Here is a 21,684-nt window from a genome sequence, read left to right on the forward strand (position 1 = left end):
ATAGGATGAGAACACCGGATCATTGTTGCTGCTGCTCCCAATACGCATCCACATCATTACTCCCCTCTTGGACTACGAGCTTGTCCTCAAGCTCGAATTCAGGATGGGTGTCAGGAAACACCGTCAAAGGAATCTCGGATAGGTGGAATGACTTTGCCCTCCTGGATCGGGTTCCAATGAAGAGGGTTCATCCTCATCTTCCTCTTGTTTCACCAGGAGGCAGAAAAGTCTCTAGCACTTGTGCCCTGTTGAGTAGAGTTCATCGCAATTAAAACATTGTCCCCTCGCCCTGCGTTCCGCCATCTCAGCCCTGGACAAGTGCTTAATAGGGGGTGCAACGACGCTGCTCCCCACACTAGATGCTGATTTGGAATTGTTGCTCGTCTGTGGCTTCCGTTCTTGGCTGGCTGCTGAATATGGAGCCATTCCGAGTGGTTCCGGGGATGCCCATGCTAATGGAGGCCGCCCCATACTAAAGGTTCCGCGGCTGAGTTGTAGTTTGCGTTCGAAGGCACGAGCTATATTCATGGCTGTAACCAGGTTGGGGGGATTCTGCATTTCCACGTCCACCCGCAGGGGTTCTGCTAACCCAACGGTGAACATGTCTACCTGCTGATCCAGTCGCACTGAAGATGCCCTCGCGAGGAGGGCCTGGAACTGGCGCTGGTATTCTGCCATCGTGCCGGTTTGTTTAAGGTTAATTAGCTCGCCTAAGGGGTTGCTTGTTAGTGGGGGCCCAAATCTAAGAAGGCAGTAGGACTTGAACTGGGTCCAACTGAGCCCAAGTTCTTCATTTTCTAATCGATAGAGCTAGAGTTGCGCTTCCTCTGTTAAGTGAAAGGCGGCTAGACTTACCTTATCCCGGTCGTCTGTCCATTGATTTTGAAAAAACTGCTTGCACCGGTACAGCCAGCCCAAGGGATCTCCGTTGCCGTTGTACGACGGGAATTCTAACCTGCTGTACTTGGGGATGACTGCGGCCCCCTGGTTTTCGAACTGCTGTTCGCCGGAAGACTCCGGCAGATCTGGTCGGCGGCCGCTAGTGGCCGTCACCCCTTCTGTGTTCCTCTCTTTGCTAGAAAGGAATAACTCTATCAAACGCCGTAGCTCCTTGACTTCGTCCTTGATTTCCTGTACTTCCAAGCTGGTCTCCATGAGCCGGTGCTCGAGTTCGTGGACCCTGGATGGCAGCTGCTCCAGATCACCCATGACGCCTTGCTCTGATACCAAAATGTTATGGGCCCAAGCGTAGGATCTCGTCACAGGTCAGTCCACGGGGAGAACCTCTAGTTTCTCCTTGCCCCTCCCTTTGCGTGCTGACCCTATCGTGGCGACCTAAGAGGTGATTTGTTCAAGAGATCACCCTAACTCTCCTTTATTCTTCTCTTTGACTGAAATTTTGGATGCCTTTATTCAATAATAGTGGCTCCTTAAATAGGAGATTACAAGAGTCCTGCTCCTAGGGAGACTCCTTGCTGAATAGGGAGACCTCCAAATCTATCTTGATAAGATAAGACTGATAAGATAAGATAAGGCTCTCTTAATCCTAATCTAATAAGATAAGATAGTCTCTCTTAATCCTAATCTAATAAGATAAGATAATCTAATCTACTAACTTAATAAGATAAGAATAACAAGATAGTCTAATCTAATCTGCTGAATGGATAAGACTGTTGCTGCCGAATTGGATAGGATGAGAACACCGGATCATTGTTGTTGCTGCTCCCAATACGCATCCACATCACATGGGTTGTGTCCGGATTTGTCATTACTCAATGCTAGTGAATGGGATAGTGGTAGATTTCTTTCTAGCCAATAGGGGTATAAGACAAGGAGACCCTCTTTCTCCTTTCTTGTTCATTCTAATTGCGGAGGTTTTTGGGAAACTAATTCACAGAGCAGATTCTAGGGGGCTCATTAGAGGCTGGAGAGTTGGGAGGGTGAAAATCCCCCTTACCCACCTTTAGTTTGCTGACGACACGGTTTTGTTTTGTGAAGGCGGTAATGTGAACTTTATCAGGAATTTGAAGTCGGTGATACAACTGTTTGAGCAAATGTCCAACTTGAAGGTCAACCTTGGGAAAAGCTGTGTTGTGGGGGTGAATTTGGAGGAGGGAGAGATCAGGGAGAGTGCTGAAGTGCTGGGGTGTGAAGTCTTGGGGTGGCCTTTGAACTACTTAGGGTTGCCTTTAGGTGATAATCCCATGAGAGAGAGCTTTTGGAACCCGGTGGCGGAAAGGTTTGAAAAAAGAATGGTTTCCTGGAAAAAGAACTACCTCTCTCTTGGTGGGAGAATTACACTTGTTAAGGCCATGCTTGCTAATTTACCTATCTATTTCCTGTTGGTGTTTAAAATCCCAAAGAAGGTTGCTAATAGATTGGAGAAGCTAATGAGAGATTTCTTGTGGGAACCGGGAGAGGAAAAGAGGGATCATAGAGTTAACTGGGAGATAGTTTGTAGGAGTAAGACCTGTGGTGGTTTGGGGCTTTGGAATATTAGGAGAAGGAATATGACTCTGTTGGGAAAGTGGTTGTGGAGATTCCCTTTGGAGAAGGAGAAGCTATGGGCTAGAATAGTGGCAAGTATACATGGGCTGGAGCATAATGGGTGGGACGCTGGAATCAGAGCTAGGACCACAAGCAATTCTCCTTGGAAAGCCATTCATGACCTGCTACCAGTTTTCTCCCCTAATATCAGGTATGATTTGAATTCCGGTAACTCCATAAAATTTTGGGAACAAACCTGGGTGGGGAGTGCCCCTCTAAAGGATCAGTTTCCTTCTTTGTATGCTCTTTCTGATTTGAAAAGTGAGCCAATCTCGTCCTTCACCACCCTGTCCTCTTCCACTTTTGGGATTGGGTGGAACTTGGGTCTAAGAAGGGATTTGAGGGACTCAGACTTTGACAATATTTTGAGCCTTATTGCACTCCTTGATAATGTTGTCTTAGACCCCACTAGGGCGGATTCTAGAATTTGGACACCTATCCCCAACATCATCTTTTCTTGTGCTTCTTTCTTCAAAGTCTTAAGTCAGTTCACCAATCCTACCTTCCCCGCTTTTCCTGTTGATGAGGTTTGGTGCAGAGCAATACCTCCTAGGGTTGGTAGTTTTTGTTGGGAAGCCTATCTGGAAAGAATCAACACTGGTGATCTACTCCAAAAGAAGAGACCCAATACTTGTTTGTCACCTCAGTGGTGTGTTCTTTGTAAAGCGGATGGGGAGACTGGTTTTTACCTACTGGTGTCTTGCCATTTTGCGAGGTCAATTTAGGAATGGGCTTTGTCCCTATTTGGATGTAGCTGGAATCCTCCATTAGACTTGCAGGGCCTTTTTTCCCCTTCTTTTTTCAGGTGGCGGATAAAAAGGGGAAGGACAATGTGGAGAGGACTAAGGGCTGCAGTATGTTGGACACTTTGGGAAGAAAGAAACTCTAGGATATTCTCAGAAGCTCAGAGAGGAGCAGCAGATCTGAGGGCTATCATTCATATTAGGGCGGTACAGTGGCTGAAATCTTTGGAGCTTTTCACAGATTACACTGTGGATGACATGCTGAGGAAGTGAGGTGAAATTGCAAGTTGCACACAGACCAAGTCAGTAATGAGTGTGGCTTGGACCCCTCCACCTGGTGGATTCGTGAAACTAAACTTTGATGGGTGTAGTAGGGGAAATCTGGGACAATCGGGGATTGGGGGTGTTTCTAGGGATGAAAATGGGGTCATTTCTGCCATGTTCTCAGGCCCAATTGGAGTGGGTGGCTCTCTTAGAGCTGAGATCTTTGCAGTTATGGAAGGAGTCCAGAAAGCTAAGGAGTTGAACATCAGGAAACTCTTAATTGAAGGGGATTCAGAGGCAGTGATAGGGTGGCTGATTAAAGATCACAATGGCTTATGGAAGTACAATAATGAGAGAAGGAAATTCAAGTGGCTGGTGCGGGAGATGGAAGTTAAGATACGTTGGGTTAAAAGATCGGCTAATTCCCTAGCTGACAGTTTAGCTAAACAAGGGGCAGAAAGGGATTCATTGTTTTGGGCTAAGCTGTAACTATAGTGTGTTTTCTTTCTTTTTTTTCCTTTTCTTGAGGTTCTTTGTTGCTCTTGGAAGATAAGTGTGTTTGTCTTCCTATTGTAAATCTTCTATTGATGAGTTAATGAACGTGTTATTGATAAAAAAAATAAAAAGAATAATGTGGAGGTGTGCAAGAGCAACTTTGATATGGACAGTGTGGAAAGAAAGGAATGCCAGGATCTTCCAAGAGGAGGAGAGAAGCCAACAAAAACTGAAGGAGTGTATTTTGTGTAGGGCTATTTTGTGGCTGAAATCCTTGGATTTATTTCATCAGTTTTATTTTGATGATCTCTAGATGAATTGGGCAGCAGTGGTAAACTGCTCCTCTCCAAAGAGGAAGATGTGTGTGAGTTGGGCACCCCCTCCTGAAGGCTTTATAAAACAAAATTTTGATGGCAACAGTCAAGGCAATCTAGGTCCCTCTGGGGTGGTAAGGGTTCTAAGGAGTGAATGTGCAAATGTGGTTCTCTTATACTTTGGGGACCCTTATGTGTGAGAGACTCCATAAGAGCAGAATTACTAGCTGCCCACCAAGAGGTGCAGTTTTCAATACATCTAGGAGTGGAACAGCTACTAACAGAAGGAGATTCCTAGGTGGTTGTGCAGTGGCTACAAAATCCAGAGGTTGTGGTATGGTGTTTTAAGAATGAACTTCAGAAATTCAAGTAGCTGACAAGAAGTCTGTGTCTGAAAAAAATGGGTGGGGAGATCAGCAAATGCTATGGCTGATAGTTTAGCCAAGCAAGGGGAAAACAGAGATAGTTGTATTGGGCACCTTTATAGTCTGTTTTTGGTGTTGATTGTTTGGAGAGGTCACAATAAAATATTGGTTCAATGCCTTATTCATATTCTAATAAAATATCTTCATTTATCAAAAAAAAAAAAAGGTTCAATGCCTTATTGCAATGAAGCTGTCGAGGACTAGAGGTAGTTAGGGAAGAAAGGTTTTGTGTGTATGCTGGATTTAGAAAAGGCTTATGACCATGTTGATTGGGGTTATTTGAGATTGATCATGACAATCATGGGTTTTAGTAGGACAGATCTGAAAGAATGGTAAGATCCATCTAATGGACGCCAAAAAGATTGCGGAATGGGTGGGCAAATTTCAAAAATTTTCCTACCTTCTTCTAATTGGGAATCGTATTCCCTAAATTAGAATACAATATTCAAGGATCCTACTTGAACCATAATCGAATCAGATCTGAACAAAAAGGAAAGGGAGGAATTATACCTGATCCAGAGAAGCAATATCTCCCAAAGTTGGTGTTCACGCCCAAAGAGGACACCAAGATCCGCTCCTGCTGAAGATGACACAGCTGTATGTGGAACGCAACCAGCAGAGTGCGTCCTACACACTGGATCCTTCGCAAGAATCCTTTGGAAACTCTGAGCACCAAATCTTTTTCAGCCTTTTCTGCAAAACTGATGTCAAGAACTGATTTCTTGATTTCTTTCTTCTTCAAAGATCGAATCTTGTCAGAAAGAGTGGCGGCGACTGGAGGAGATCTCCTGAGACGAAGATGGCTGAATTGCTTCTCTTCTCTTTGGAGTGTGTATGAGATCCAATCTCAATTCGCAAGATGTTTTCCTGTCAAAAACCCTTAGGTTCGAAATCTGATTATGTTCACTTAGGGTTTCTCCTCTTTTCTTCTTGATTAAGAAACCTCCTAATTAGGAGTTATCCCAATCCAAATCAGTATTTGGATAGGGGAAGATCTTAATCATATCTGCAGATTAAGTTAGCTTACTCCTGATCTTATCAGGAGGTTACCAGATTCAAATCTGATTTGAATTTGGTCTCCCAGAGTGGATAAGGTTAAAGGCTCAATCATTTTGCTAAATTTAATCCCAGATTCGCCCCATAGATGGGTGATCATATCAGCCTAGCTCGAAATGGGCTTTTGGCCCATTAGGTATTCAGTGCTTAACTAGTCTCCAGTCTGCTGCCCAGTTGGGCTTCTTTGTATGGCATGGGACCCAAGCATTGATCTACACACCAACCACAGCCTTTATCACAAGGCCCAGCCGAATACACTGAAAGAGCTCGGTGAACCCCTGAGCCCATCACATGGATCCTATAGGCCCAACACTTACATTAAGTGGTCCCTGGGCCAAGCCATCTTATAAAAACCCAGGGACTGTGGGCAAGTGCAAGATTAACCCATCAGGTACTATCCTAAATGGTCTTACACTTAACCTCTCAGCCCTTAATGATCAAGCACTGCCCGACAAGAGAGGACCTCTCCCTCGGTTGCAAGGAACAGTGCTGCACTCCCTGTTCACATGGATCCCGGGAATTAAAACCATTTGCAAACACTTTGAAACCGTACATATATATATATATATATATATATATATATATCATATATAAATTTTGCAAAACAAAATTCCAATATATATATATATATATATATATATATATATATATATATATATATATCATATATAAATTTTGCAAAACAAAATTCCAACGATTGAAATCAATTGCCGGCAGTTTGGTTTTCATCAGAGAGATTGCATTCCCGATCATTACCTTTGTCCGACAAAGGGGCTGATCCTGTCACTATGATCACCCACTCAGATGAATTCTCAGACTGCCCCAACATGCCCAGGTTTTGACCCCTTCTAAGGATCTCACTGATTGGCATATCGAAGACAACCCGATCCGACACCTAGTGAAGTATCATAATCGAGTCTAGGGGTCAGGTGTAACTTTCCAGTTTTGCCCATCTGTCTCCAAAGTCCAGGGCAATACTGGAAATCTGGTCCGGTTCAAGGATTCAAGTAATCCCATACTGCATGTGCCTTGGGTCTTACCTTGGTAGCCAAGACAGGCCATCCCAACACTTGACAGCATACTAGTACCAACCTTGGCAGGATAAATCTCCCCAGACTTATCCAATGGCTGTGAACATTTAAAACTAACACGTGTCTCATCAAGTGTCCAGTTTTAGGGTCTTACACAGAATTATACCAAACAACATGAATCAAACATGCACTTTATTTATTTACACTAAATATCAAAAGTACATCAAATCGAATTGAAGCTAAGGGCATACAAAACTATCTAACAAGATCAGTTGGATTATGGGGTGCCTTAGATTCACTTATTTCTCAATCATTGTAATATGATGTGTCAAAAGGGTAATTCAAGGCTGTTAGAGGGCTGAGACAAGGAGATCCTCCCTCACCTTTGCTCTTCATTCTTGTAGTTGGACTCTTGGGTTGATTTCTAAGAAGAGCTGACGATAGGGGGTCTACTATAGATCAGTTGGATTATGGGGTGCCTTAGATTCACTTATTTTTCAATCATTGTAATATGGTGTGTCAAAAGGGTAATTCAAGGCTGTTAGAGGGCTGAGACAAGGAGATCCTCCCTCACCTTTGCTCTTCATTCTTGTAGTTGGACTCTTGGGTTGATTTCTAAGAAGAGCTGATGATAGGGGGTCTACTATAGGCTTCAATATGGGGAGAGAGACGAAAGTGGTTTCCCATTTGCAATTTGTGGATGATACGATAATTTTGGGAGAATTTAGAAGTTGTTAGGATTTTAGAATCTTAAAAGAATTTTTTGAAATTGTGGAAAAGATGTCAGGTTTGAAAATAAAGAGGAAAAATTTAAGCTAGTGGGAATTTATTTAGGAATTGAGGAATTTGAGGAGTGTTCTAATACTGTGGGGTGTGAAGTCAGAGAGTGGTCATTACCTTCGGGTTCCTTTTCTTGTGCCTCCTTTGCTTCCTTGTGCTCCTCTCCATTGCCTCAACCTTTTCATAACAAGGAAGTTTGGTCCAAACCTGTCCCTCCTAAAGTTGGAGCCCTTTGTTGGGAAGTCTCCCTCGGGAAAATCAACACTTTGGATGTTTTGCAAAAAAGAAGACCTAGTCTTTGTATCTCTCCTAACTGGTGCACCCTATGCAAAGCTAACGAGGGAAGTTGCTACCATATACTAATCACTTGCCCTTTTGTTGTAGGCCTTTGGGAAAAAAAATTTGATCTTTTTGGGTGTAGGTGGACAGAACCGGTGCAGATTTGCAATCTTTTTGATCCTACAACTTTCAAGTGGCCAAAGAGAAGAGGAAGAGTTTTGTGGAGGTGTGTTAGAGCTGCTTTGGTGTGGACTGTGTGGGAGGAACGAAATGCTAGAATCTTTAATGACAAGGAGAGGGATCAAACATGTGTGTTAGAAAGTATCTTATGTAGGGCCATAAGTTGGGTAAAATCCTTGGATCTGTTTTCCACCTACACTTTCGATGACATAAGGAGAAATTGGGAACAACTAGCTAAAAGTTCTACAATCAGAAGCAAGCCGGTGGTGGATTGGAAGCCTCCTGATGCAGGCGTCATTAAACTAAATTTTGATAGCAGTAGTTTGGGCAACCCGGGGCCATCTGGAATAGGGGGAGTCTTCAGAAATGATGAGGGTCAGATTGTAGCTCTATTTTCTGGTCCTATAGGGTGGGGAGACTCTGTAAATGCAGAACTCCAAGCTGTGTTACAAGGAGCAGAATATGCAAGAGAGTTGGTAGTGGAGCATTTAATGATTGAAGGTGATTCCAAATTGGTTATTGGATGGCTAAAAGAACCAGGGACGGCAGCCTGGCCGTACAGGGGGGCTTTGAGAAGATTTAAGTGGCTGACTTCAAATATTTCAGTCACAGTTCAATGGGAAAGAAGATCGGCAAATGGGCTGGCAGACCTTCTAGCTAAATAAGGAGTACATAGGAATCAACTCTTTTGGGCTCAATTGTAAGCTTTATGATGTAGTTTGGAGGCTGCACCTCGCGCCTCTTTGTGGGGAATTGTATGATGAATACTTAGTTCTTTATTAAATAAAGTTTTCATTATCATTATCTATAAAAAAAGTCAGAGAGTGGCCAATTAAATATCTAGGGTTGCCTTTGGGAGGTAGACCTAGAGAATCAAATTTTAGGGAGGTGATCATTGAAAGATTTTCTAAAAAATTGTTGCCTTGGAAAAAGAACTACACCTCGTTGGGTGGAAGGCTTACTCTTATTAAATCAACTTTCTCTAATTTGCAAGTGTATTTTTTTCCTCCTTATTTAGGTCCCCATTAATGGTAGTTAACAGAATTGAGAAGATAATTAGGGATTTTTTGTGGGACCCAAGGTCTTAGAAGAAAGATCATTTGGCAAATTGGTGTGGGGAGACTTAGAAAAAGAAACATAGCTTTGTTAGGGAAGTGGTTCTGGAGATTCCCAAAAGAGGGCAACACTTTGTGGTGTTTGATAATTAGAAGCATTTATTTTGGGACCCAGGGTCTTAGAAGAAAGATCATTTAGCAAATTGGTATGGTGAGACTTAGAGAAGGAAACATAGCTTTGTTAGGGAAGTGGTTTTGGAGATTCCCAAAAGAGGGTAACACTTTGTGGTGTTTGATAATTAGAAGCATATATTGTTTGAATCCTAATGGGGGGACTCTTGCTTGCCTAGAAAACTCACCCTTAAATGTCCCTAGAAAGCAATAATGACCTTTTTGCCTATTTTCTCTTGTCACATTAGATATGATCCTCAATTGGGAATCATGGTATAGTTTTGGGGAGATTTTTGATGGGGTGATTCACCTCTTTGCATTTTGTTCCCAAGGCTTTACAAATATATGTCATATAATCCCAGCTTGTTACATATATAGTTCACTTTCCTTGAACTCAAACCTTTTGTGAACAAGTCCGCCCAATGATCACCCGAACTAACGTGCTCTGTGCTTATCTCTCCAGTAAGGACTTTCCCCCTTACAAAATGGTAATCAACCTCTATGTGTTTTGTCCTCTCATGAAAAATCGGATTAGATGAGATGTGGATTGCAGCTTGGTTGTCACAGTACAATCTCATAGGTTTGCTCATTTAGAATCCAACTTCTTGTAGAAGATTTTTCAGCCATACTAGTTCACATGTGGTGTGTGCCATGGCCCTATATTAAGCCTCAACACTATTCTTTGCCACAACAGTTTGCTTCTTCTCTTCCTCATCACTAGATTTCCTCCAAGAAACGTGCAATAACTTGTAGTGGATCTCTTGTTAGACACCGAGCCTGCCCAATCTACATTTGTATACCCAACTATCTCAAGACTTTCTCCTGGCTTGTATAACAACCTGCGACCTGAAGCTCCCTTCAAGTACCGTAGAATTCTAAGAACTGCATCCCAGTGAGGTACTCAGGGGTTTTGCATAAATTGGCTCTCCACACTGACAGCAAAGGAGATGTCTAGTCTCGTAATGGTCAGGTAGTTCAGCTTCCCCACTAACCATCTATATCTTCTAGGATCATCAAACATTTCACCTGCATCACTGCTCAACTTAGCATTTGGTTCCATGGGTGTTTCAGTTAGTTTAGCACCTAACAATCCTATTTCTTCTAATAGATCAAGAACATATTTTCTTTGGCACAAATTTATACCTTGTTTCGACCTAGCAACTTCTATACCCAAGAAGTACTTCAACTTCCCATGATCTTTTGTTTGGAAATGGTTTTGCAGAAAGGCCTTTAGCCTATCAATCCCTAGTCTGTCATTACCAGTTATGACTATATCATCCACATAAACCACTAATAAAATCTTTCCAACTTCAGAATCATAGCTGAACACTAAGTGATCGACCTGACATTGTTTCATCCCGAAATCGTTCACCACTTCATTGAACTTCTCAAACCAAGCATGAGGAGACTATTTCAGCCCATAAATTGCCTTTTTGAGCCTACACACCTTACCACCCTCCCCCTGAGCAACAAACCCCGGTGGTTGCTCCATGTAACCTCTTCCAAAAGATCACTGTGGAGGAAGGCAATTTTAATGTCAAGCTGAAACAAAGGCCAATCATACATAACTACCAAGGAAATCAAGACATGAATTGAACCAATCTTAGCCACAGGGGAGAAGATTTCCATATAATCCACCCCATACAATTAAGAGTAACCCTTAGCAACCAGTCGGGCTTTCAACTGTTCCACACTACCATCTGGTAAATATTTAACAATATACATCCATTTACAACCTAGAACATGCTTACCTAGAGGAAGAGTGGTGTGCTCCCATGTGTGATTGTGTTGAAGAGTATAGAGTTCATCCTCCATTGCTTGATGCCACTTCGTTGAAGAGCCTCCTGGACATCCTTGGGTACATATAGAGGGACAAGAAAGAAACAAACTAGTGATGTGAAGTGGAAAGATGAGAGACAGAAACATAATTGGATATGGGATGTAAGGTACAACTACGTTTACCTTTCTGCAACACAGTGGGATGATCATGGTCAGAAGAGGTAGGCAACCCTGGGATAGGAGAAACTATAGGATCCACAGACGAGGTAGAATCCAGAGGAGGTACCATTGTCTGTCGATGAGTATACACATGTCGGATCAATGATTGTTCAATAGGAATTTGCACTGGAGGAGGTGAAGGCTCAAGCATAACAGGAACAACTGGAATGGGATCACCAATGGGAAGGGGAAGAGGAATCAATGGTGAAGAGCTTGGGACACCAGGACCTTAGAAGAATGACATGGACTCAAAAAAGGTGACATCAGGACAAACAAATGAGTTTGGAGTAATAGGATTGTAACACTTGTACCCTTTTTGGGTCTGAGAATAGCCAAGAAAGATACACTTAATAGAACGCGTGTCCAACTTGTCTAAACCAAGGCCCAGATTATGAACAAAGCACACCCACACCCAAAGACCTGGGGAGTTAATGGAAATGGAGATAAAGTGGGGAACAAAATAGAAAAGGGAGACTGACCATGAAGGATGGATGGGGGCATCCAATTAATGAGAAAACAAGCCATGAGCACTGTGCCACTCCAAAAACGTTTAGGGACATTCATATGATGAAGGATAGACCGAGTAGTCTCAAGAATATGACGGTTCTTTCGTTCAACCACCCCATTTTGTTGAGGGGTGGATGCACATGAAGTCTTATGAATGATACCATGTTATTCCAAATATTGTTGAAAGGAAGTAAGAAAGTATTCTTTGCCCTTATTTGAACAAAGAATTTTTATTGGAACACCAAATTGCGTACGTATTTTAGATGGAATTTTTGAAAAATAGAAAACAATTCACTCATTTCTTTCATTAAATAAATCCATGTCATCCTTGAACAATTATCAATAAAAATGACAAAATACTTGTAACCATTATAAGACTTAATTCTAATTGGACCTGAACATTTGAATGGACTAAAGCAAAAGGACCCAACATACGACTATCAACCCTAGGACTAAAGGAAACCTGATGGTGTTTCCCATACTGGCACGACTCACACTACAAAGAAGACAAATGACTCGAAGAAGAAACTAGTAGCTTGAGAGCCTTAAGAGATGGATGTCCTAGTCGATAGTGCCATTGGAGAGAAGTCAAGGAAGTTTAAAGTGCAACTGAAGATCCACCACTATCAAGATAATACAATCCACCAGTTTCATGCCCTCCACCAATCTTCTTCCCCGTCTTAAGATCTTGAAAAACACAAGATGAAGGGTAAAAAGTGATAGAACAATGAAGGGCCTTTGTTAATTTACTAACAAACATAAGGTTGAATGGAAATTTGGGCACATATAGAATAGAGGATAAAGAAAGAGATACAGTATCAACATTACCAACACCACAAATAGGAGAGGAAGAACCATTGGCTAGGGTAACAGTTTGTGATGTGGAAGTTTGAGAGAGGGAAGAAAACACACTTGGAGTCCTAGTCATGTGATCAGAGGCTCCTGAATCAATAATCCAATGAGAAGGTTTGGATGCTAGACAAGCCATACTTGAATGAGCAAGGGTAGTAGTGTTCTATTGTGAAGTGTCTTGAAGGAACCTCTCATACTCATCTCATGGTACACTCATCATCTCCTTCCCAGAAGCATATGCAGATGTAGAATGTGTTTGATATGTCAGTTGATTACCACTCACATCACCACTACCAGCAACTGCATGGTTAGCCCATGTGGAAGGTGGGCCATGATCATAACAGAAATTAATTGTATATCCTTCATTGCGACAATGTGCACATTTTCTAGTACCACGGCCTCCCCCCGAGTCATGACCACTTCCACTACCACGGCCTCCTCGAAATGCATGTCCTCCCCCTCTATTTCCATTAGGGGTGTTCACGGATCGGGTTGGGTTGGTTTATTGGGGTTTTCCCAACCGACCCGACCTGGTCGGGTTACCTGAGGTGGAAACCGAAACTGACCCACTGATAGGCCAAACCGACCTGGTCGGTTTGAGTCGAGTTGGGTCGGTTTGGGTTGGTTTTGGTTTTGCTCCTGTACAAAATGATACCTAATTGAATTCTAATTGTAATTGCCTAATAGGTTGCCTATTTGGTGTGAAAGACTATAGAAAGTTAGAAACTAGGATAGATTGCCTATTCTAATTGTAATTGCATAATGGGCCTTCTAGTTCTAGTAGAAGACTAGTTATAGTTAAGTAGGAAACAACTCAAACTAGGAACTACCGAACTAGTAGAATACTAGTTTGGTTCGGGTCGGGTTGGTTTTGGTTTTCACACAAGAAAACTGAAACCGACCCGATATATCGGTTTATATATTTGTCCAACCCAAAACCGACCGGTACTGATGAAAATCCGGCCAACTCGGGTTGGGTCGGTCTGGGTTGGTCGGTTTGGTCGGGTTGGGCATTCTTATGAACAATCCTAATTTCCATGTCCACCTCCTCTCGCTACAACAAACATTGACTTGTCAAAAGCTGTGGTACTCTTTGTGGGTCCCAGGGAAATCCTACGGAGCCGAGCAAATACTTCCTCAAGTGTAGGAAGAGCAGAACCTTCCAATATTTGTGCTCTAACTAGTTCATATTCTGATTTCAACCCCACTAAGAACCTGGTTACATCAAGTTGCTCCCTTTATTGTTGCTGAATTTTGACATCTAAAGGGGATGATAGACATTAAGTTCATTCCCGAGGTTCCTCATACTAGCATAATACTCTTCAAGGGTTTGATTTCCCTGTTGTAAATTAAAATACTCCTGATAGAGCTGATATACACTCGTAGTATTGTCCTGTCCAGAATAAAATTGCTTTGCATGTTCCCATATTTCCTTGGTTGTATCTAAGAGCATAAAGTTTACACTTACCTTGGGTTCCATACTGTTACATAATCATGTCATGATTTGGGCATCCTCTTGCTCCCAATCATCAAACCCTGGAGATTCAACTGATGGTTTATCCTCCTTTACATGTTTTACCTTCCTCTTCGCCTTGAGAAAAACCTCCACCGATTTAGCCTATGGCACATAATTTTCACCATTAAGTTTAATTGATGTCATCTACACACCTAAATAGTCTAAAGGGATCATCACACTAGATTTATGGTCACTACCACCATCTCTGTTTGCTGCCATGGTGTTCTCAACACAGGCACAGGAAACTATCAATTGCCCTTCCTAATTCTGAGTTATCAACCAACAAAAAAAAAATCATTGTTGTTTAGTCAACACTGCTACAATCTATACATCACCTCACAACACTCTCTCCACCAGCCGCCATATAAAAAAAAACTACCACCATTCAGACATATTCGGTCATCTCCTTCAAAAAAAAAAATCTCACACCACTACTGTTAACCAACCACCATAACTGCAACGAACAAGGAAAACCCCTCCTGAAATTGCTTAGTAAAGGATCTGAACCACCATACACATAACCACACGAACACTAGGGCTGTCACTCATGGTGACAGCAGTCTTAGAATCACCAACCTAGGGCTGTTGCACCTTCCTAACACCTGTAATGGAGATTGTGGTGTGAAGAAACTCCCTGATGTACCATTTTATTGTAGTCCTTATTGTATTGTTTCTCTTATTTATTATTATTCTCACTTCAGCCCTACAAGGGCCTCTCTGTAAATTCTCTAAATTGTGTTACCCTACAAAGGCCTCTCTGTAATTTCTTTAATTTCACTTTCTATATAAAGAACCCTTGGGGTAGGGTCGAATCATCCATTCTTCATCTCCAGAATTCTTTGTTCTGCTCTGGGTCTATTGACATGGTATCGGAGCAGGCTGCTCTATAATTTCTACTCTTTCCTTGCTCATTCATTGGGCATATTAAGTTTTTTTGTTCTCAAGGTGTTTTGGCTGGTGTTAGGGCTGTTCTCTTTAATCCTAACCCTTGTTCCTCTTGAAAGCTTCTGTCTGGAAGGATTTCTGATTGGCTGTGTCGCCCAGAACCTTCTTCTTTCTCTCAGAAAATCAGTGGAAACTGACAAGTCTTGGAGGCTGTTCTAGTCTTCTCTCTTGGGCGGCAGCAGATTTGTTTTCTTCCTCCATCTGTGTACTGATTTCTCCAGGGCGGCAACAACTTTTCTCCTTGTGGTTCAGTTTTAAACAGCCACAGATTAAGGAATCTCAACAGTCTGGCTTCTTCCTCCCTCAACCGCAGCAGTTTGAACCTAGTTTCTTTTGCTTCTGACTGAGGAACTTCAACAGACATCAGGTCCTCTCTTCAAGTTGATCTGGAAAACTTCTCATTTCAGGTTGGTCCATCACACTATTGTCATAATCGACTGCTATCAGTCCTTGGAACCCTAGTTTTTGTGCTACCCTAGGGTATTTTCTTCTTTGGTTATCAGTCCTTGGAACCCTAGTTTTTGCTGCCCTAATTCTGTGGTGCTTATTAGAGGATTTTTTATTCTTCTCTAAAGTTTCCTGCTGAAGTTGCCTTGGATTTATCTGTATTTCATGCTTTAACCCTCATTTTACTTTTTTGAAGAATACTGTGTTCGGCTTAAGTAACTTTCTGCCTTGTTCATTGCTGATTGGAGTGCTTTTCCAACATCAGTGCTGCTATTTTGTTTTTTTTTTTTTTTTTGCTCATTTATGATGGCTGAAAATGTTGATTTTCTCCCTGTAAAATTTGATGGAACTAACTACAATATATGGAAGTTCCATTTTGATTTCTGTGTTGAGGGAAAGGTACTTGAAGGTTACTTGAATGGGACTGTATGTAAACCTGATGAGGCTGAGTTGATAGTAAAGCCTATACACAATGGAAACTAGACAACGGAAAGTTAGTCTCTTGGATTTTGAACTCCATTGTGCCTCACATTAGTGTTCCTATGTGAAGACTGATGATTGCCTATGAGATGTATGCCTATTTGAAAAAGGTTTATCATCAGTCCAATATGTCATGGCAATACCAGATTGAATATGAAATCTTTGCTTATTGCCAGGGGACAAAAAGATACAAGAATACTATTCAAGCTTTATTAATCAGGTCAAATATTTTGAGTTGAGGAACTCTTCCAGACTTAGACTCTGTGATGGGAGAGTTGTTGAGGGAAGAAACTAGACTCCTAAGTGTTGCAAACATAGAAGGGAAACATCCTAATTCAGGAATTGATATTGTTTTTCTTGCACAAGGAAATAAGAAATCTGGTGGAAAAGACCCTTCTAAAACTCAATGCTATGAATGTAAAGGGTATGGACATATAGCCTCTCATTGCTAAAAGAAGAATGTCTGCACATATTGCAAACAACATGGACACATCATTCCAGATTTCGTCCACCCAAGGGACCCATGAAGAAGAATCAACCACAAGCTTATCAGGCGTCTGAGGGACGAGTGTCCGATACCCCTATTGCCAAGGGAGAATCCTTTGCTTCCATGAACAAGGAAGAGATACAACAAGTGGTATCCTCTGCCATCTCATGTGCCTTTTCTGCTATCGGCCTATCTAGTGAGTTCTCCGGTTATTGCTCTTCTCCCTCTCACGTTTGGATAATTGATTCTAGTGCTACAAATCATATGACTGGGGCCTATCTTAAACATTCAAACATACTATCTGAGACCAACCATAGACATATCGTCACTGCTAGTGGTGAGAAACTTGACATCATTGGGAGTGATGACTTGTGTATCAAACTTTCCCCCTTAAATTCCTTGTCCCTTGCTAAAACCTTCCTTGTTCCTAAACTTACTGCCAACCCTATTTCAGTTGGTGAATTAGTTGATGAAGGTCATATTCTAACCTTTTCCTTTGATAGTTGTTTGATTCAGGACCAGTGCACTGGGAAGGTGAAAGGAAAGGGGTGTAGGATGGGTCGTTTGTTTGCATTGGAGTTTGAGAAATCTCCATCAGCATCATCCTCTGCTTTTTTGAACTCTTCTACATTGAGTCCTGTTTTGAGTCAGAGAAACTATGTCTGGGATTTGTGGCATAAACGCTTGGGCCACCCAAATTCTGAAAAACTTAAATACTTATTTGAGTCTGGTTTTATTAAAACTAAAATTCCTTCTATGAAATCCTTTGATACATCTTGTGTTTCTTGTTGTTTGAGTAAGAGCCATATTTTACCGTTCACTCACCGAGCTGAACATGCTACTTCGTCTTTTGAAATTATTCATAGTGATGTTTGGACTTCTTTCTATTGTTTCTTGGATGGGATACAAGTATTTTGTGCTATTCATTGATGATTGTACTAGGTACACTTGGATTTATTTTCTCAAACACAAATAAGAAGTTTTTCCAACCTTTTCGTTGTTTCATAACATTGTTCGAGTTTGTTTCCAAGTGAATGTGCAAATCTTACGCTCAGACTCGGGGGGAGAATAAAGTAATGGAGAATTTTTGGCTTACCTGAAACATCATAGCATACAAGTCCATCGATGCTGCCCAGACACCCCTCAGCAAAATGGTGTGGCAGAAAGAAAGAATGGTCACATTCTCAGTATTGTAAGGACTCTCCTACAAGAATCATATGTGCCTCCCACATTCTGGGTTGAGGCCGCTAACACTATAGTATATTTGATCAATTATATCCCATCTTCTGTGCTTGCTAACATTTCTCCTCATCAAAAGATGTTTGGATCCCACCTAGATCTTTCCCATCTTCATGTCTTTGGGTGTCTATGCTTTGTTCATCTTCCTCCTCGTGAACGTTCAAAGCTTTCAGCTCAGTCTATCATGTGCACTTTTGTTACAATCCCTCAGCACGTCGTATTCGTATTTCTCAAAATGTGATTTTCTTGAGCATATCTCATTTTTTTCAGGAATTGTCAGGTTATTTGCACCCTCTGTTTCAGTTTTGCATGATTTTGAACAACATGATACTCCATCATCCACTGCTGAGAAGGAACTTCTCGTCTTCTCTCGCAAGCGGGTTTGTGGTCCAGCTCCTATGCCTACGGTTCTGCTATAGGCCTGTTGACATGTGGCAGTCCTGAAATTACCAAAAAGGGTTTCCAAAGCCTTATACTTTGTGTAACCCAGATAGCAGCCCTGAAAAAGGAGAAAAGAAGAAGAGGAGAGATCACATATCCAGGAACTTGGTCCAATCATGTTGTATAGGGTTATGTGCTATATTGATGGTAGCCTGATTATCACAGTACAACATTAGTGGTTTATAATAGCTAATGCCCATTTTCTCCACTAGTGACTGCAATCATAATAATTTTGATACACCATGAGCCCATAGCTCTATACTTCAGCTGAAGACCTAGCTCACATTGGTTGTTTCTTTCTTCTTCAAGAAATCAAATTTCTCCCAACCATAATGCAATGTCCAGATGTAGACTGCTTGTCACCAACACAGCTTGCTCAATCTGCATTTGTGTAGGCTTCTAGTTTCATGTGGCCATGCTTTCCAAAAAGAATACCCTTGCTTGGTGTACCCTTCAAGTAGCACAAAATCCTCTCCACTGCAACCATGTGTGTATCCCTAGGAGCATGCATGAATTGACTAATAACACTAACCACAAAAAAAATATTAGGTTGGGTCATGCAGAGATACAACAACTTCCCAAGTAACATCTGAAACACTCCTCTATCGTCCTACAATTCTCCATCAGAAGCAGACGGTTTATGATTCAAATCTATGGGTGTAGCAGCTGGTTTAACCCCAAGTTTGCCTGTCTCAATAAACAAATTGAGGGCATATTTGTGTTGGGAAATGAAGATGCAATCTTTGGATCTAGCAAACTCAATCCCCAAGACGTATCTCAGTTCCCCCAAGTCATTGATTTCAAATTCAGTATTAAGAAACCTCTTGAGACTGCCAACCTCCTGCACATCATCACCAATCACTACTATATCATTCACATAAACAATCAAGTAAGTGACAGAAGTAAGTCTACTCTTGACAAAGAGGTTATGATCTGATTGTATTTGGGTATTAGCCAAAACTGACAAGGGCTGCCCAAGACCTCTCAAACCATAAAGTGATTTTCTCAATTTACACACTTTCCCTACATCTCATCACCATGCATTCCAGGAGGAAGGGACGTGTATACTTTTTCATGCAAATCCCTATTTAAGAAGGCATTCTTTACATCAAGTGGGTCGGTTGACTACCATCAAAAGGATTCCTACCTGTACTCTGGTTCCTTGAATGTAAACTTTCATTGAGTGGTAACAGCTTCCTGGTACTCAGAATTCTCACCCACAAGACACCATAGAATATTTCCTTGGTTTGGAAAACTAGTTTGACAATGATCAGAAGAGTTCTACTATAGAGCAGTCCCAAATTTTTATTTTTTTAGATTTTACTGTGAAATGTCCTGACTCTTTCCAAGCCCATTTTCTTTATCTGTGCCAGAATATTCAACATTTCTTTATGTAACAGACCTAGCAGGTCTGTCCTTTGCTGAATTTCCTGATCATTTAGATTTCTTCTGGAACAGGGGTCCCCAAGTGACTCCATTTTCATTCAATTCATTGCATTCCTCAACCAGGGCATCTTTATCTTGGGCTATTTCATATGAAGTTGGGAATAGAGACTCCAATGATGATTCCCCACACCGTTTTTCAGTCCAGAACCGAAACCCATTCCCCTTTCCAATTTAATGTCTTCGGAGGAAATCATCAAAAGCTTTTTGGATGCCATTCCATACTGCACATCCCATAGGATTAAGAGTTAGCCCTGTGTTCCAGCTTCTATTACTTGGCCAATATTTGCATGCAATCACTTGCCTCCATAAGCTGCTAGTTTCCTCGTTAAATCTCCAGAACTTTTTCCAATCTTCTCACAGCCAAATCCCCAGATTTTCTTCAGGAGTAAACTTTGTTCTAATTCATGAAGTGAAATTTGAACTTGTCCTTCCATTCAGTCCATAGAAAGTTCCCCATCCTTTTTTTCCAAGTGTTTGCCACCCTGTAGGGTGAGTAACACACTTTTAATTAGGGTGAGTTTTCCATTTTTTCATAAGTATCTCAACAGGCATATTAGTAAAATGTATCAATATGAATAGTATTTTAGCAAGGCACATGCCTTGTCATTTTTGTTGCCTAGGTAGGCTCCCAGGCAAGGGAACCTAGGTTGCCTTGACAACTATGGGCAAGGCTTGGCTGAGTGGAGTTGGTCAAGTTAGGAGGTTGAAAATGCTTTAAGTTAAATGTGTTGGTGATGTTAAAACCAAGTTGAAGGTTGCTTCTTAAAAGGGGAAATGTAGCCAAGGAGGTGAAGCTATAGTGTCCCTCGAGGTGTGGTGATGTATGATCAGGTATAGAAGGCTAATAGGACATACTCTCAGTTTATGTAGACTTGATAGCTTTATTCATTTTTTAAGGAATATTCTTTATTGTGAAAAAGTAAATACCTTTCCCACTTTGATTACTTTATTCTTCAGAAATATTATAGTTATTTCTATCAACGTTAATTGTTTTGTACTTGCACGATAATTTTTGAGGTACTGTATTGTGGTCAACTTGTGTACTTTCATGTTAATATATATGAATAGGAAATTATTCTGAGCTGATAATAATTTGATGCATTTTCCTTCTTTTATTAGGTGGGCTATTGTATATCTTGCTCAAATGAAACCGCTAATTGTTCCAATTCTTAGTGAAGGAGAATGAAGTGTTCTGTCAAAGAGATATAATGCTCCTAGCAGATAGACTATTGTATAAAGAACCGGTAATGGAATGCCATTGAACATGCCTCGTATTTAGATGGTGGTATTATTGGAACCAAATTGGTTTGTTTCCTAAAGAACCTTGAATTGGCCTGCAATTTTGCTTTTAGAGCTATCTACATTATATTTTTCTCATTTATTCCAGAAGCTCAAGTTTAATCGCGCTCTGTAACAATGTGAGCTTACATAGTGTCAAATTTCAATCGAATAATTGATGGGAAATAGAATATTGTGCTTTGACTACTGATTTGTTCCGTTGCGTTTGCTGCACAACTGTTGATGAGTTTTGATAAATTCCTCGTACAATGCTGTCAAGAAACCATATTTTGTCATAGCGGGTTTATTTGTTGCCTTTTTAATTAAATGATGTGTTTATAAGGGTTCGGACTATAATCTTCCTTGGTATCATGGTTCAAAGTAATCGTACGATATATCGGTTTTCAGGGTCACTGAGAACTAAATACAAAGATTTAGGGGGTTTCTATGGATTTAAATGTTAGAAACCCTCCTAATACAACTATATCCTTGAAGGAACTGAAAAAAAAAAGAGTATCAATTGTATTAGATACTGAATGACCTCGAAGGGAAAAGAGATCCTAGGCTTTATAGCTTTGAGAGGTGGACCCAATGTTCCCATCCTACAATTTGCAGATAATTGCATCATCTTTGCAAAAGCCAATATGGATAATGTGGTTAAGATCAAGGAAATTACGGAAATTTATTCCAAGGCCTCTGTTCAGAGCC

The 21,684-nt window shown here is 41.2% G+C and overlaps 1 protein-coding gene across 5 annotated transcripts in view; it reads left to right on the forward strand.

Annotated features, from left to right (window-relative positions):
• LOC148853086 (ATPase, V0 complex, subunit E) overlaps nucleotides 1–21,183 on the forward strand; it is a 50,487-nt gene extending 29,304 nt beyond the window's left edge. For all 5 annotated transcript variants that reach the window (XM_088944899.1, XM_088944902.1, XM_088944901.1 and 2 more), the window contains exon 4: nucleotides 20,818–21,183. In XM_088944899.1, the coding sequence (XP_088801025.1) occupies nucleotides 20,818–20,884 (67 nt within the window). In that variant the 3' untranslated portion in view covers nucleotides 20,885–21,183. The remainder of the gene's footprint in view (nucleotides 1–20,817) is intronic.
• The last annotated feature ends 501 nt before the right edge of the window (nucleotides 21,184–21,684 follow it).

This window comes from Nelumbo lutea, chromosome 5, assembly GCF_056320005.1.
Source record: "Nelumbo lutea isolate HS-2025 chromosome 5, American lotus-T2T, whole genome shotgun sequence".
In the NCBI taxonomy this organism is placed as follows: domain Eukaryota; kingdom Viridiplantae; phylum Streptophyta; class Magnoliopsida; order Proteales; family Nelumbonaceae; genus Nelumbo; species Nelumbo lutea.